The 16948-nt window shown below is 37.5% G+C and overlaps 1 protein-coding gene across 1 annotated transcript in view; it reads right to left on the bottom strand.

The window, feature by feature from the left end:
- The window catches only part of LOC136266290 (transient receptor potential cation channel subfamily A member 1 homolog), a 134334-nt gene that overhangs the window by 70075 nt on the left and 47311 nt on the right, over positions 1 to 16948 (bottom strand). Inside the window, exons 8-9 of the mRNA XM_066061305.1 lie at positions 7550 to 7696; positions 2266 to 2401 (exon numbers count right to left, since the gene is read on the bottom strand). Of these exons, the coding sequence (XP_065917377.1) occupies positions 2266 to 2401; positions 7550 to 7696 (283 nt within the window). The remainder of the gene's footprint in view (positions 1 to 2265; positions 2402 to 7549; positions 7697 to 16948) is intronic.

Here is a 16948-nt window from a genome sequence, read left to right as displayed (position 1 = left end):
CTCTTGAATATTTTCTATTTGCAAAATGTTTATTTGGATGTCGAGTCGTCAAAACCGAGGTCGAAGCACTTGAGGAATGAGTACGCTGTCGGAGAAGAAAGACTAATAGCCAACCGTCACTCAGGGTTCCAATATCTGGCAAATAAGTTTGCATGCCACTGTAGCCACAAGTGGTCGAGGCTGACCTCTGTCACAGCTGGGCATCCGAGTCCATCACAATTACCCGTTCAATGTTCAACAGGTACAGTACCCGTATATCTGTATCTTGCATGCTCATTTCTGCATAGCGCACGAAATTATTTGCTACAGAAAAATTCGCTGTTATTTTCGTGGCTTGAGCTGTCCACGAAAATATAAAACATCAAATTTATTTTTAAACAAAATTATCTTGAACGAAAATTTCCCGATTTACGGTATATTTATTTGCAATAGTGTTTTATAATAAAGTAAATTCCTTCCAAGTTAATTAGGTATAGTATTTGTCAACCATTAAGATTTTGCAGTGACTGCTCTATTACAGTATCTCGATTTTTCATGCAAAACGTAATAAGATACAGTTGCTCAATTTTTACAAAACAAATCCTGCACCTTTCATGCTAAATAAAATACAATTTGCAGCCTGTTGTCAAACCCTTTATTAGCATAACACTTATCATGATGATTATGATGATGATGATTGGTGCGAGTAGGTCTTAATAGTAGTGTATGTACTACCCTGCAGCAAATTGATCATTGACTTTGATTCGATGGAATACTAGAAAAATTGTAATAGTACAGTATAATTACTTTTGTAATGCTCTAATAGAGCACACATTTTTGAGGATTTCTAATAGAACACACATAGAATGTTCTAGATTTTTCAGTGGTAGCTAGCTACTGTAGATCTACAAAACTTATGAACTTTTCACTAATGAGTAGAATTTAGCTAGAATTTTTATTTATAAAGTAGATATTAAGGGTGATCAGCTATGATAGCAATGGCTCAGTGGTAAAGGATTTGGGTATTCAGCGTGGAGGTCCCTGGTTAGAACACTGGTCAGTAACTTTTTTGTTGTTGACATTTTCATGCACCTTTTTTTCCCCATGGTGACTGTTCTATTAGAGTATTTTGACCCTGCCATTTACAGTTGTTTGGTTTTTGCCTTGTAACTCCATAGCTGTCAATGCGATTTCATTTAAACAACAAAAGGTTTGAGCTATGATGGCTAACCTATACGCATACTGATTGTAAAGTTATTCCCATAAGTGGTTTACCCTGTAGGCATGACAACAAGTTGGCCTTTTTTAACACAAATAATCATCCATAGCTCTAATACTATTAATCAGATTTGCACTAAACTTGGTACGTGATTGTGCCAATATACGTTGTTAAAGTGAGCCAAAGCTCAAGACAATCGAGCTACGCACTTGCATTTCATAATGGTTTTTGTAAATTGTGCGAAAAGAAGAATCTAAGCCCCTGAGCCCCTTAAACAAATGAAGAAATTAAGCCAGATTTTGAAGGATTAATTTATATTTGTTGACTGCATTAGGCAATCTTGTTCAAATTTGGTATGTGGGATGCTGAAGGTGGAGGGCATTTGCAGTATAAAAATTATTCCAATTCAAGAAGGGAGCACGGAGTTACATATGCATGAAAATCACATTTAGTTTCTTTCTGTGCACAACACACTACCATGTGTCTTGATGTGCTTTGTTGTTGGTAATCACTAAGTGTAAATTGAAATCAACATGAAGGTTACTGGAATGTTACAGCAAATCTACATTTCTTTTCAATAAAATGTCACCATGGAGAGCACTAGAACACCTTTACAGTGTACTGTGACACTTTTAGCTAGTCCTAGAACACACTTAGGGAGTATTGTAACACCTTTGTAACACCTTTTAATTGGTCCTAGAGCACCCCTGGGGAGTACTACAACTCCCGGTAAAGGAGTTTAATTTAAACAACAGTTAGAACACTCCTAAAGGTGTTTGAAATACTACCTATTTTTAACAGTTACACACACACACACACACACACACACACACACACACACACACACACACACACGCACGCACGCACGCACACATGCACATACACAGACATGAACATGCAACCGAGCTTACAAAATAGACATGTGGGCACACATAATTTGCTCACTTTTTCAATTAATAGTTTTGTATACAGTATATTATGTGCAAATTGTATAATAATGTGGTATTCACAGAAAACTGAGATGTTTTGTTGTACCACCTGCTATGTTGTACAACTAAAGTACTTACATTCCAATCATCTGTTATTGTATCTAAGGTTTTCAATCCATTTACATCGGCCTTTGACCTGAGCAAGTACTCAGCAATCTCCTCATGTCCATATTCTGCTGCATGTGTTAGAGATGTCCGTGCATATTTTTCATCACTGAAACGAGAGTGAAGCAGTTAAATAAAATCTACTGACATTGCTGACAAAATTTTGACTGATAATACTGTGGTTAAATCGAAGGTGCAGGTACAGTACTTAAAACAGTAGGAATGATGAGGTCTAATGCATATAGCATATGTCACTGGATTTTGGAAAAACGATCCAAATTGCACATTACAGGTTTCGAGATATACGGTTTTAAAGAATTCAAGTCAGCATAACTCACCAAGGATAGCAAGCACACAACACAAAAGATGCATTAATCTACTATCTTTCAAACCACTTCCAGTATTTGTAGCTGCTTGTAGAGTTTCCCACTAAATAAGATAGAAAATCTGAGCAGTTGGACGAGCGAAGTAGTATCAAGAGTGCTCACAAAGGGGTGGCAGGGTGGGCAAGGGATAGACTTCAAAATGAAGGCAGACCACAATTGGAGTCCAGACACGAGATTACAGGGCTGTGATGGCTCCTTGGTGGCTCATATGCAGCAAAATCAACAGAAAATTCGTCTGGAAAATATTATTAGGCTGTCCACCAGTAAACCACTGATTCTTGCCAAGCCAGGGCTGGAAACTGCCATCTGAGTTCTACACACCACCCAGAGAAGATGTCTGTTGAAACCAGCTTTGAGTAGTTTGAGTAGTACTGAGAGTCAAAACTAGTAGTACGATAGTGTAGCTATCCACTGGAGATGTTAGTTTGATTTTGTCTGATGTGCGATACTGCGATTTGGATTGGTTTTGTAAAATCTGGTCACATATAGAGTAACCAGCTTCAATACTGTATTGTTCATAATGACAAAATGCATCATGATTGTTAGAGTAGACAACAATCTATAAAAACTGTCAAACTGTGAAAAGTCCCCAAAAATCCTGGGTGAAAAACTTGTGAAATCAAAGGAGGTGGCTAAGAAATGGCTGCAATGATGTTAATGCTGATAGTTTTCAAACTAAGTGCACGCCACCTGACTGTAGGCACATGTCTGGTTTACTAAAATTGTTTTCTGAAAAGTGTGTGAGTATATGTTTGTACGTTTGTATGTATCTTTGTTTGTCTTTCCACACCCTCATGATCAAAACTTTGTATGCACAAAGAAGCCTGTATGTGAGAAATGAAGGCCATATATATAGAGCCTGTATTTGTGATGCCTATATTACAGGTCTAGGCAGGTACATACTGTAAGCTTTAATTGCAGTTAATATGTGCTGATTTTAAATATGGGTGCATGAAGTGTGTTTATAAAGACAATGTGAAAGCCTTTCTCGATAGGCTGTATGAGCATCAAACAGCCAAAAAAATGATGTAGCTGGCCTCTAGCTAGGCTACTGGGTATAATGATCTATATAGTTGATATGGGGAGTGTCCCATATATGCAAATAGATTCAAGGCTTTTCCTGGAAAATTTGTATATGAAAATGCTATAGATCAAGACACATGGTAGTGTGTTGTGCTGCCCAAGAAGAAAGCATGCAGCACCGTGAGTAATATTGACAGGAAGAAAGAAAACGTGATATTCATGTATTCGTAACTCCGAGCTTCCTTTATGAAACACTATGACTTTTGCTGTGGGCATGCCCACCAATGTCAGAACTCCACAAACCAAATTTCAGCAAAATCGTTTCAAGCATTCCTGAGATATGAGACTTCAAAAATTGGCTTAGTTTCTTTGTTTTTTCCCCTTCTTTTTCCTCGTCCTTTTGCACACTTACAAAAACTGCCATAAAGTGTGAATGCAATATTCAATTGCCTTGAAATTTGGCACACAGAATGGGGTATAAAGGTGCATCCTGGTACCAAGATTGGCTGGAATACGATAAGCAGTCAAGGAGTTATTAGCAATAATTTATGAAAAATAACAATATTTTGTCACACCTACAGGGTAAACCGCTTATGGGAAAAAGCTGAAAATCGGTATGTTGATAGGTTAACTATTGAATCTCAAACTTTTTGTGGTTTGAAAGAAATCAAACTAAAGACCACAAAGATACAACAAGAAAACCAATAGCATGTAGCAATTATGGGAGCGGATCTAGGATTTTCAGTAAGACTCAGTGTAGGGGTCTAGGGGTGAAGCCCCCAGACGTTAACATCATTTTAATAATTACAATGTTTAATAACTCCCTGTATCTACAGGCCTAGCCTTCTCACAGATTCCTAGTGGATAGCACTTAATCTATATATAATATTAATAAAACTACACATCTGTCATTTTTACATATCTGATATACTGATGCTCACTATCATCCAATATTCTAGTAAAATAGCTACGTAGCTATTCTGCATCCACAGAATTACCAGATGGTTTTATGGGTATGCATAAATTTTATTCACTTTGAACTTACTTGCATGGAAAATGTCAAGTTTTAAAAGTTAGCACCCTGCTGCTGTGATATCATTACTTTGATGAAATTGTCAGACAAGTTAGCTGCACATTTAAGTAGCTATGTTGATCTCTTTCTGAGTAGCTAGCTAGCTAATCGAAGTACGATCAGAGTCATCTTCTCAGTTCGGTTTGTTCTGTAGTCTTGGAAGGTTTACTACTAACAACAAGAAACTTTCTTTAAAATTCAATTGTTGGCCATGAGCAAAATGCAATATTTAAGTGATGGGTATCAATTAGAAATAGCATTTTTCATTTGGATATAATTCTTAATTTTTTTGCAAGAACAGTGATAGCATCAGTTAGCAGATGGGTATTGGTGAGTATAATCAGGGGGCAGTGGAGCAGACCATGCAAAAGGTGGGGACCAACTTTGGCAATGAACAGTGGAGATTAGCTAAAGCGTATAGCTAGCAGATTTGAATGGTATTCGTCAGGGTCTGGGGGCTTGCCTCCAAGAAAAGTTTGCGTTTCAGAAGCTCTGATAGAGTATATCTCTAAAGTAGTCATTTACAGTCTTCAAAAGATATCATACAAGTGACTGTTCTATTAGAGTGATTGACTGCTCTATTAGAGTATCTCGATCCTTTCTTACAAGCATTGTCCTGTAAAAGTGTGGGGCCATGACCCCTGTTTCCACTGGTGTTATATTCTACGGAGTGCTACAGTGAAGAATCAATACAATTATTAGCTAATAGATAAATGGCTGGATAGCAGTTCTGAAGTCAGTTCAACACCAATGGGGTTTCTGGAAACCCCAGAAACCCCCTAAAACCATCCCTGAATTATGCAATCAAAAATTAACTAATTAAAAAATGAATACTTGCCATGTCTACCAGACAAACCACTCAGAGGAATCATTTGAAAATCGGTGTACAGATGGATTAATCACCTCAGATTTAAAGTCACAAAGTTATAACATAAAGGTGTAGCAAGAGATATTCTAATAGAGCAGTCACCCTGAAGAGAGATCAGTTAGAAACAAGTAACTCTATATAGAGATCAACTACAAACAAATCACCCTGTAGAGAGATCAATTTGATCAAATCACCCAAGTCACCCTGTAGAGATTTCAGCTAGAAATAAGTCACCCCTGTAAAGAGCTCAACTACAAACAATGAGAGTTCAGCTACAGTTTATTACAGTACTAGTGTTTTCAGCCGTAACTTCCTTAGTCTATAGCTTGGAATTTGGCTTAAAATGTTACCATGGAAATAACTTTGGGAGTTACAGTGCAACAAAGTAGTAACAACAATAAGATTGATTTGTATAGCAAGTACTGGGAAAATCACTTACAGGCGCTTACTAAAATGGTAGTAACTTGGGAGCAGAATACAATACCAGGCTAGGGCCAGAGCCCATGGTCTGGCCAGTCCAGCATTGGCCAGACCACTTTTCAAATACTTGAATTGTATAAAAAGATAGAGATAGTGTACTCTAATAGAGTAGTCATCACAATGCTCTGAACAGTCAGTAGAATATACATGCAGCCACTGTTCTACTTACACTGCTTGGTCTAAGTCATCTTGAAGTTAACAGAAAGGAAAAAAAAGAGTTTGTAAATTAAACAGCCTCCAGATGCTATTCAGAGCATCTGTTTTCAAAATTTCTCTAGGGGAGCACACACCCAAACATCCGTAGCTAACATGCATCACTTGAAAACAGATAATCTCTGATTTAAAATTTTATCAAATTAATAAAAGTGTGTATGACTATGACTTCATTGCAGTCTGACCATTCAAAATCTCTCTGGGCTCCAGCTCTGCATATGTGACCAGATTTTACAAAACCGATCAAAATCGCACATCAGGCAAAATCAAACTAACACCACCAGTGGATAGCTACACTATCGTACTAGCGATTTTGACACTCAGTACCACTCAAACTACTAGAGGCTGGTTTCAACAGACGTCTTTTCTGGGGGGTGTGTAGAGCTCAAATGGCGGTTTTAGGCCTTGTGAAGGACCTGGCTTGGCAAGAATCAGTGGTTTACTGGTGGACAGCCTGACAATGTTGGCCAGACATTTTTCCTGTGGATTTTGCTAAATATCAACAACTAAGGAGCCAGCACAGCCCTGTAATCTTGTCTCTGGACTCCAATCGTGGTCTGCCTCCATTTTGAGGTCTAACCCTTGCCCACCCCGCCACCCCCTACCCTTCGCCCCTTTGTGAGCACTCGTGATACTACTTCGCTCATCTAACAGCTCAGATTTTCTATCTTATTTGGCGAGAAACTCTACAAGCAGCTACAAGTACTGGAAGTGGTCTGAAAGGTAACAGATTGATGCATCTTTAGTGTAAATTTCATACACGTGCTTGCTATTCTTGGAGAGTTATGCTGGCTTGAATTCTTTAAAACCGTTTATCTCGAAACTTCTAATGTGTGATTTGGATCGGTTCTCCAAAATCCAGTCACATATGGAGTTGAAATTTGCACCATTGTGATTGTTATAAATCAGGGAATTGATTACTGGGTAAGTTTTTCTTGTATTATCTTTCTTCATACAAAGGAAAAATTAGTGAAAAAAGATTGATTGTGTACTATCGTTATGACGTGACATCAACAAATGCCCACATCTTGCATTCCCTTAGGTCTACTGCAATGAAACAAAGATTTAATGATACACATCAAGTACAATGTATTTCACTCATTGAATTCGATGCTTTGTAATGTAAAGTTAGGCTTGCACAATTGCACCAGGTTTTTGCAGATCCAGTTACATATATCCATTAAGTGGTTATATTGTACTATATCATATACTTACCGGATATCAACAATTTTAGGATCATGCTTTACCAGCAATTGAACAATTTCCAAATGTCCATAGATAGTAGCAATATGCAATGGAACATGTCCTCGGTTATTCATTATTCTTATCTTTGCACCATTTCTCAGCAGCTCTTCCACCATTCTACAAAAATGTTATAAAAGTCATTAATGTACTGAGTAAATTTATTTAATGAACTAACAGTAGTATACACTATCACACATGATATATTTATTTATTATTTATTTTTAATTTATTTATACTTTACAGCACAAGTGCTGAAGGTCAACATACCACATTTTAAAATACGAACTACAGTAGTGGTTCATAATCACCCCTGTTTTTTTTCCAAAATCCTAATAGAACACTCAGCTAAACACCACCTTAGAAATCTCTTCTACCCTTAGAAGTTAATTTGGAAGAAGTTTAGGTCCACTAGCAAAGATGAAGTCAAAAGAATATGATAAAAGTACTTTTTTAAAGAACTTGAATCTGCCATTTTGAGCCATTTTGTTCATCCTCCTTTTATTACTAGATAAATAAAAAATTGAAAATTTTAAAAGGGGAATAGGGATCACTGAAAAAGGTGATGAAACATGAAGGGATTGCTGGAAAAAGCCATGAAACAAGAAGGGATCACTGGGGTGGTAATGTAACCACAAATCCCTATTTTGAATCTGTCTCATAAATTTTAGTTCCATGCTCTGTCATTTTGAGATGAGTCAAAATAGGGATTTGTGGTTTACACTACCACCCCAGCAATCCCTCTTTGTTTCATGGCTTTTTTCAGTGATCCCTTTTCCCCATTTTAAATTTTCAACTTTTATTTATCTAGTTTGTGTACTTTTTATTAATCCTGTAATGGATTTGTTTTATTGATAATAATTGTTGTAGATATGTATAGCAAATTAGCAGTTTACATTAGTGGCTGTCAAGTTCAGTGTAAGCTTAGTCAGCTGTTATCAGACACACTTGACTGCATTATTAGAGTATTTATGTGACTGCTCTTGGCTGTGGACAAGACTATACATGTATATTACACACATTCCTAGCTGTCGTCTTGCTACATGTGTCAGGACACTTAGTCATTGTAGTATCTTCATGCATTGTTTATGAATACTCACCAGATGGTATGATACTGAGCTAGCTACTAGTCACAAGACATGGAACTCTGACAAGGAAATAATTATAAGTTAATTTGTGCATTTGTCATATTAGCCAAGACCGTACACAATAAGAATCATGAATATGTAGATTTTCCAGGGGTACAATTATTACACTATGGTGCACAGTAGATATAATGTCAGAAAAGAAATACATAATATAGTCTATGCAGAGTGTGTTGTATTGTATCCATTGAGTATACCACAGTGAAATTTATGCTGTGGACATGTATGAATGCCTATGGCTTCCCACAAACAGTATGTGGCATCTACAAATAAATTATTTCACATACTACATCATACAGTGGAACCTCAGTTATCCAATCCCTTGGGACCAGGGGAGGTCCATAAGTCTGACAAGTTCGTATCTCTGAAACTATGTATAAAGAACATTTTTAAAATTTCAGTATTATCAACTACCCTAATAGAACAGTCACTACTCTAATAGAACAGTCATTTCTGTAGTTTGGTTAACCGAGAATCCGGATAAGTGGGGTCTGGATAACTGAGTTTCCACTGTATACAGTTAGTCTGTAGACTGTGCAGTAGGTAATCTACATGCACACACATCACTCACAACAACCAAGTCAGTATTGTAAACTATGGGTTATCAGCAGCACGAAGCCATGTTGTTTACACAATGTGGTCATGGCTCTCACAAATAGTTTTAATTTTAACAAGACTAATACTGACTCCACCCAACTTTAGACTTTGTGTGGAAAGGATATAGAAACTATATTCATAGCAATGATAACCTCTGGTATCAGCGCTATCACTTCATTATGTCTCTGAGAGAGCCTCGGAGAGAGCGCTTGTAGCTATGGTTGCTCATAGCAAATCATGATCATGTACTTACAGGAAGATGCAGAGACACTATGAGTGATCTTCTAAGTGTAAGAAGTGCTGTTACAGCTTTCAGCCTTGACTGACTAACGCTACAACCAAGGGGTCCACAACTCTGAAATATCCTGTACGAGATTGCAATTTTTCAAGATTTCAAGCAATTATGGCAAGATTTCAAAGATTTCAGAACATTTAAAATCTTAGATATCTGAAATAATAGCATCATGTGATGCATAGTATATGGAAATATGCGGATCTCTTTCTCAAGTTCTCTGCAAACTTGTAGGGATGCTGGACGTAGCATATGTGGCACTGCAAATACGGAAGTATACAGGAAATATACGGAACTTTACAACAATTTTCAGATATTTCAGATTTCAAAAACAGAGATATTTCAACAAGATTTCAAACAAGATTTCAAGGTAGTTGTGGACCCCTTGGCTACAACAAAGCACAAAGGAGCTCACACAATGGAATTTTGTAATTTTATTGTCATATGGATTCTTTAGTATACGGAACTGCTGCCAATAGTGTAATGGCGAACAGAACTTTGAGGTGTAGGCGATCTGTGGAATGTGGGCTTGTTAATGTAGACTCTCACTGTTCAATCTAAGTTTGGAAACTCAGCTGAATTAGAGAGCTCTTGTAGGACTTGGAATAGGCTTCTGGCAGGTTTTCATCCTGGGCAATTATCATTCCTCCTTCAGGCTGCCTCTGACACTTTTCCCACTGCTGTCAACCTGCAGCATTGGTCCATTCAAAGTGATGCAAAGTGCTTATTGTGTAATTCCACCCGCCCTACTACTGCCCATGTTTTAAATGGTTGTCCTATTGCTTTAAGCCAACAACGATACACTTACTGTCACAATCAGGTGCTTCAAAGTCTGGCTACAAAGCTCATTGAAATTTTTTGCAAATTTTCCATTTGTTTAAGTGTATACAGACCTACAAAACTTCTGGGCTACCGAAGCACCTCAAACAACAATTCCAATATCAATACTAACAACATCCTACTGCCCAGACATTGTTATTTTCAATTTTCAAGTTTCATCAATAGCTTTGTTAGAATTAACATGCCCTCTGGACTCCGTACACCATATGCAATCAGCTCTTTCCCGGAAACAGTCCAAAGTGGAATACCTACAATTGCTTGCAAAGTTTGATTGTTTAAAGTACCAAGTTACTATGAAACGGTTGAAATAACAGTACTTGGTCACTACCAGCCAGCCTCTGTTGAATTTAATTAATTTTTTTTGCTCTGGCACAACTACCTCCAAGTCACTTGTCAGGAAGATGTTGGATGCTGCTGCCTGTAAAAGTATTTCTTTCTCCCAGAGAATTTTCTTAGCAAGAACATGCAAAGAGTGGGTGGACTCAGCCAACCTTGCTTAATTAACTGTATTTTATAGATAGTTTATTTTTGTAAGCACACCTTCCTTACCATGCCTATGCAAGTTCCTTTTGTGGTCCTGTTTGGTTGCATGCATCCGAGGATTTACCTGCCTTTATTATTATTTTTTTTGTTTTGTTTTTGTAAACTTTTTGCATCATTTAACATTTAATAATAATGGTCATCATTTAATAATGATGGTTTCTCTCTCTTTTTAGTGCAAAAAAGTAGATATTTTTTGCTGTACATGGGTGAAACATAATAATATGAATATGAATATGAATAGCGTAAGCAATCAATTATTGACCGACGTCTATTATCGGCCAACTCGACATCTATTATCATCGTATAGAATCCGAATTCAAAAATGGTTACACTAAGCTGTCTCATGCTGCCTTGTTTTGCTGTTCTAGCAGTTTAAATCAACTTCTATCACGTTGTATTGTTGGTGAATGACGACAGGTTTCTCTATGACTTATTTTGTATGCTCTAGTCTGTTATGAAAATGGTATTAGTAGCGTATTGAACTTTATCCGTGTTGTTTCTGTTGTTTCTGTTGTTTTAGTGCACACTGAGCCTTACATAAGATGTTAGACGTAAGAAGAGACTGACTGTAGTAATTCAAAAGGTTCTAGTGACTTACTCTGCCGGAATAATCACCTTTCCCAGTGGAATAAAGTTTGTTTACACATATAAACATACGTCTGTTTTCAAGGAAATCACCACTGATAAGACTTGGAATTCATGTCCTTTGTACTGTTGAAGGTAGTTTTAACCACAATGGATTAGTTTCTGTAGAGAGACAGCCGTTTCTGATCATTGATGTGGGCAAAGAAGACGGAAGGACTTTCTGTAACAGTTGGAAGTCATGAGCATGGAGATACATAGGAGGAAATAGCTTATAGAAAGCTGGGTGAATCAATGTAAAGCCTTATAAGACTATCTAAACAGCAGGAGAATTGACTACAAAAGCAAAGGAGTGTTTGTAAAATATAATACACCCACTTTCAGGCACCATCGACTACAGTATGCTTGCTTTTAGAGGTTGGAGGCTTGTCACATGCTGCCAAGTGTTGAAGATATGTTACACTGCTCAGGAGCAAGGTGTACATAGTGGATAAGAATCCCATACACAGTGGATAGAGGTTGTTGGTTATTATTTAAGAACAAAGAGCTTGTACGGCATTGGTTACATTGCTGTATGGCAGGAAGCAAAGTAGCTATGGCTCCTCTCAGTGGCACCAGGACTACTGTGCTAACCTTTGTAACATCCTTGATGAAATATCAGTGCTGTATAATTTGTTTTAAAATGTGTTTAAAGCATTAAAATACTGAAGTGTTTGTTTTATTAGAAATTGATTTAACTGTATTTTGAAAATCGCGCAAAAGACTTACTTGAAATTTTGTTGGAATTACAATTAGTACTGGTAGACTATTTTGTACTACTGGAAAAATTTAGTTTTGAATTGTGTGGGAATGCCAAGTGAAATACCTCAAACCAGATGATAATTGATGTACGCAAGTTAACGAGAGGATGATAACGACGTTGACAGTTGATAATTGATGCCATACACTACTGTCTTTGGCCAGATGCTACTACTGAACGCCTGTACCTGGGGAGCTGGTACGTTGTGGACACCTAGAGTATTAAGTTGCCTATTGCTGGGTGTAAAAAGTTTGTGCATATCTTGAGAATCCCGTAGGTTGACGTACAACCTGGCCGATAATTGATTGCTTATGCTAATATGAACAAAATGTCAAATTTCAGTTTTGTCCCAAATACACATACTGTTTTCTTTTCACTGGATATTTACTAGTGGACCAATACTCATTGCAAATAACCACCAGAGGGTGGTTTTGAGTTGGAGGATGCTTTCCAAGGTGGTTTGTAAGTGTGTTTATATTAGAGTTTCAGGGGTGGATCTAGGATTTATAAAAGGGGGGGGGGGGCTAACTCAAGGTACTGCATGCTGGAACTAGGGGAGTCTGGGGGCATGCCCCCCCAGGAAATTTTTGAAAAATAGATGCTAAAATACTGCAATTTGGAGACATTTCCACATAAAATTCATAATATTTTCTGCCTGTAGATATTTCATATACTGCCTTTAGATTATAGGTATGGCTCTCTAAAGCATTTTGCTAATGGAAAAGTTTGGGTAGGTACAGACAACCAAGTACATGATGCACCCCTCTCACAATTGCACAACACTGAATAGGTGCATGTTAGAATAATAATGTTGAACGTGGAAAATTTTGAAATTCGAACAATACAAGATTGAATCTGAGAGCATTTTCAATGGAAATTGTGTACCTGAATTAAGTATTGCCATATATATTAACTACACAAGTGGATGAATAAAGCCCTTTAAACAAACCAATGTACTTCATTGTATGTATAGGTGCAGGCAGATTTGGAAAAATTCCATAACAGAACCAACTACATGTTTCCAGTGAATGTTCTATTAGAGTAGTTAGCTGACTGCTCTATTAGAGTATCTCGATCTTGTACACCTCCAATGCTGATCCGGGTCCTTGTTGCATAAACTTTAGCATAAATCCACTGATAATACCTTGGAAAGATGTTTATAAGGTGGTTTTATGAGTATTTGTATTATTAGTGATCATATAATTATGCTAAGACAAAATTTCATTATAATACTCAGCATATTGATCAAGTAAAGCCTAAATGTGAAGGGGGGGGCTTCAGCCCCCAAAGCCCCCCCCCTCCCCCTGGATCCGCCCCTGAGTTTTGCAAAAAAAACAAAACATATGCGATCCCTATTGTGAACACACTATCATGGTTCATGATTATTTTTTTCCATAGGACTACAGCAAAACGTGAGCACTTTTGGGGAATAAAAGCTACATTACTTTCCCTGTCTTTCTTCACATCCATGACCTATTTTTAAATGCATATTGCAATGTTAACATCCACTTTCAAGCAAATTTACTTCTTGTAGGTTCACTTTGTCATTGATCTTTTGACTTAGTGTCTGCAAAAGAAACCAATGTGTTAATATGTGCTAATAAGTATCCTATCTATTCACATTAGTATGTTCATTTGGAAACCTTATTTCATTACCTATATTCCTATATTTTAACCAACAGTATATGAAGTTCATACCAGAGCAGCAATGTTGTTGTGTACCACTGGGTATTGTAATAACCTAGCTGAAGCCATACTACTACTGCTGCTGCTGACAACACCATGTTATACACTTGCCTATAGTTGGATATGTCAAAGCTGTATAGTACAAAGTATATTCAATAGTAAGGAAACAATACAATAAGGTTTGTTAACACTGATAATATTAGCTAACTACTTAACATCTATATAATGTACAAGATGACTGACTTGATACTGAGTAATATCAAACATCATCAGCACCTCTTATTATAATGTTAGCTATCCATAAATGGATTTATAAAAAGTAAACAAACTAGTATACAAATAATTTTAAAAATTAAAGTATATTGACAGGAAGAAAGAAAATGCTATTTTCACACCTTTGTAACTCGGTGATCCCTTATCCGATTCAAACCAAATTTGCTACAGAGTTGCCCACCAGCGAGGGGAGTAAACATTCCAAATTTGAAGGAAATCGCTCCAGCCATTTCCGAGATACAAGCTGACAAAGTTTCAATTTTTTCTTCATTTTTTTTCTTTCTTCTTTTTCGTGTTTTCGCACACTTGCAAAAATTCTATAAAACGCAAACACGTACTCCGATCGCCTTGAAATTTAGCACACAGAAAGGGAGTCCAAAGGCAAATCCTAGCATCAACTTTGGTGCAAATCCGATGAATAGTTTGGGAGTTATGACCGATTATTTGCGTAAAACAAGATCGATTTGTTGTCACGCCTACAGGGTTAACCGCTTCATGGAATGAGTTGAAAATTGCTATGTAGATGGAGTAACCACCGTAGGAGTGCCTTTTGGTGGTTTGAAGGAATCGAGATAAAGACCATGGAGATATGACACAAAATCCAACCTGTGTCACAATTATGCAATCGATTTTTATGAATAAAAAAGTATTAGTTTTCACGCCTACTAGGCAAACCGCTTAGAGCAATGAGCTGAAAGTCGGCGTATAGCTGGAATAATCTTCATAGAAAGTACTTGCAGTAGTACAGAAGAATCGGAATACAAACCACTGAGTTATGATTCGAAAGCCAACTCCGTGAACAAATGCGAGATCAAGATACTCTAATAGAACAATCACCCTAATAAAGCATTCAGCTAATTTATTTACTCCATTATAGAATTCTTTTACATTACAAGTTATTCTGTAGGGAGTTCAGCTGCAAACAGTTAATCTTATAAACAGTTCAGCAAGAAGCAAGTCACCCTATAGAGAGTTCAGCTACAAATATATTGCTGTAGTGATTCATGAACTCACCCAGTAGAGAGATCAGCTACAAGAAGTTACATTGTAGAGAGATCAGCTAGAAGAAATCACCTTGCAGAGAGTTCAGCTACAAAGAAACCATCCTGTAGAGAGTTCAGCTACAAACAAATCACTCTGTAGAGAGTTCAGCTACAACCACATCACCCTGCATAGAGTTTGGCTACAAAGAAACCATCATTTAGGGAGTTCAACTGCAAACAAACCACCCTGTACAGAATTCAGCTACAGAGTACAATATAACGGTCGGCCCTCGGCCATTTTCCGACCAAGCGATGCTGTTGACCGATCAATGTAACTGTTGGTTGGCCATTTGTGCCGATCAAATTTTTTACAACTGTAATTCTTTATTATTAGTTTTATAACACGTAATATAGTTATTATTATTGTCGTATCGTTAACTTTCCTTACCGAAGCTATTTAATCACTATGTGAAGTCTCCATTCCGTCGAAGCATCAACTCGATGCGCATGCGTAAGCTAGAGCACTTTTTTTCTTTTCTTTTTTTCTCGGGCTTGATGGACTGCCCTTGCCTACCACCCCCAGCACATAAATGGCCTGTGCTGGATAAACCGGGACTTTCTTAGTCCACAGCAAACTGAGACTCTGCCCGAATCAGCTCCACAATTGGGGGAGTCTTAACATAGTGACCGATGGATGAGCGGGCTCCGCGGATGCATTGTATGGAGGACCGCAAGAGAGAAAAAGATAGACAGCACCTTAACCACCCCATGACAACAGAGTAAGCTAGAGCACTGCACCTAGTATTTACCCTAATTATCGATTGTGGGTTACTGTCGATGTTGTGAAGAAGCGATCACTACACTGACTACACGAGTGGCGCCTTCCAAGAGAAGAAAAGAAAGTAATGTTTGCGAAGTGGAGGTACGATATTAAGTATAAGATGGCCATTTCGTGGTTATAATCTGTAGAGATGTAGTGGCTGGAGAAAGTGGAATGAAAGTCACATGATAAAAGTGTTTTGCACACGGAAAGTTCGAGAGTAAGTTTTGATCTATTGCTATTCACAAGAGAAACTTTAGCAATAGCTAGTTGATAATTCAATATGTGCTGACTCAACACCACTTGCAACAAAGCATTTAGCCTAGCTGAGTCAAACTGGCTGTACAATACATTGATTCATAGTTTTTTTTTTGTAAAATATGTATGCAGCAGCAACACAAATTTTGTACATGTATTACTAATAAACAATTAATTCTCTGTAAAATGTGTGTGCATAAAGTTCAGTGATAAGTAGCTGAAAGTGGTCTCAGATTCAATCTCAGAGTGATCCTTTTTCAAAAATTTCTTTTGGGGGGGGGGGGGGGGGGCACGCCCCCAGACTCCCTAGAAGGCTTGTGCTTCGCACTGCAGGGTGTGCTTTGCACACTAGGATAGTACACCTCTATCTTATAGCCATGCAATTTCAGAAATGGTCAATCAAATTTACTTTTGATTGGCCATTCTGTCCAAGCAATAATTTTCCCTTATATTTTACACTGAGCTACAAACAAATCGCCATGTAGAGAGATCAGCTAGAAGAAGTCACCTTGTAGAGAGTTCAGTTACAAAAAACCACCCTGTAGAGAGTTCAG

Source organism: Dysidea avara, chromosome 9, assembly GCF_963678975.1.
Source record: "Dysidea avara chromosome 9, odDysAvar1.4, whole genome shotgun sequence".
NCBI classification, from domain to species: domain Eukaryota; kingdom Metazoa; phylum Porifera; class Demospongiae; order Dictyoceratida; family Dysideidae; genus Dysidea; species Dysidea avara.
This window is presented reverse-complemented; position numbering and strand designations above follow the sequence as displayed.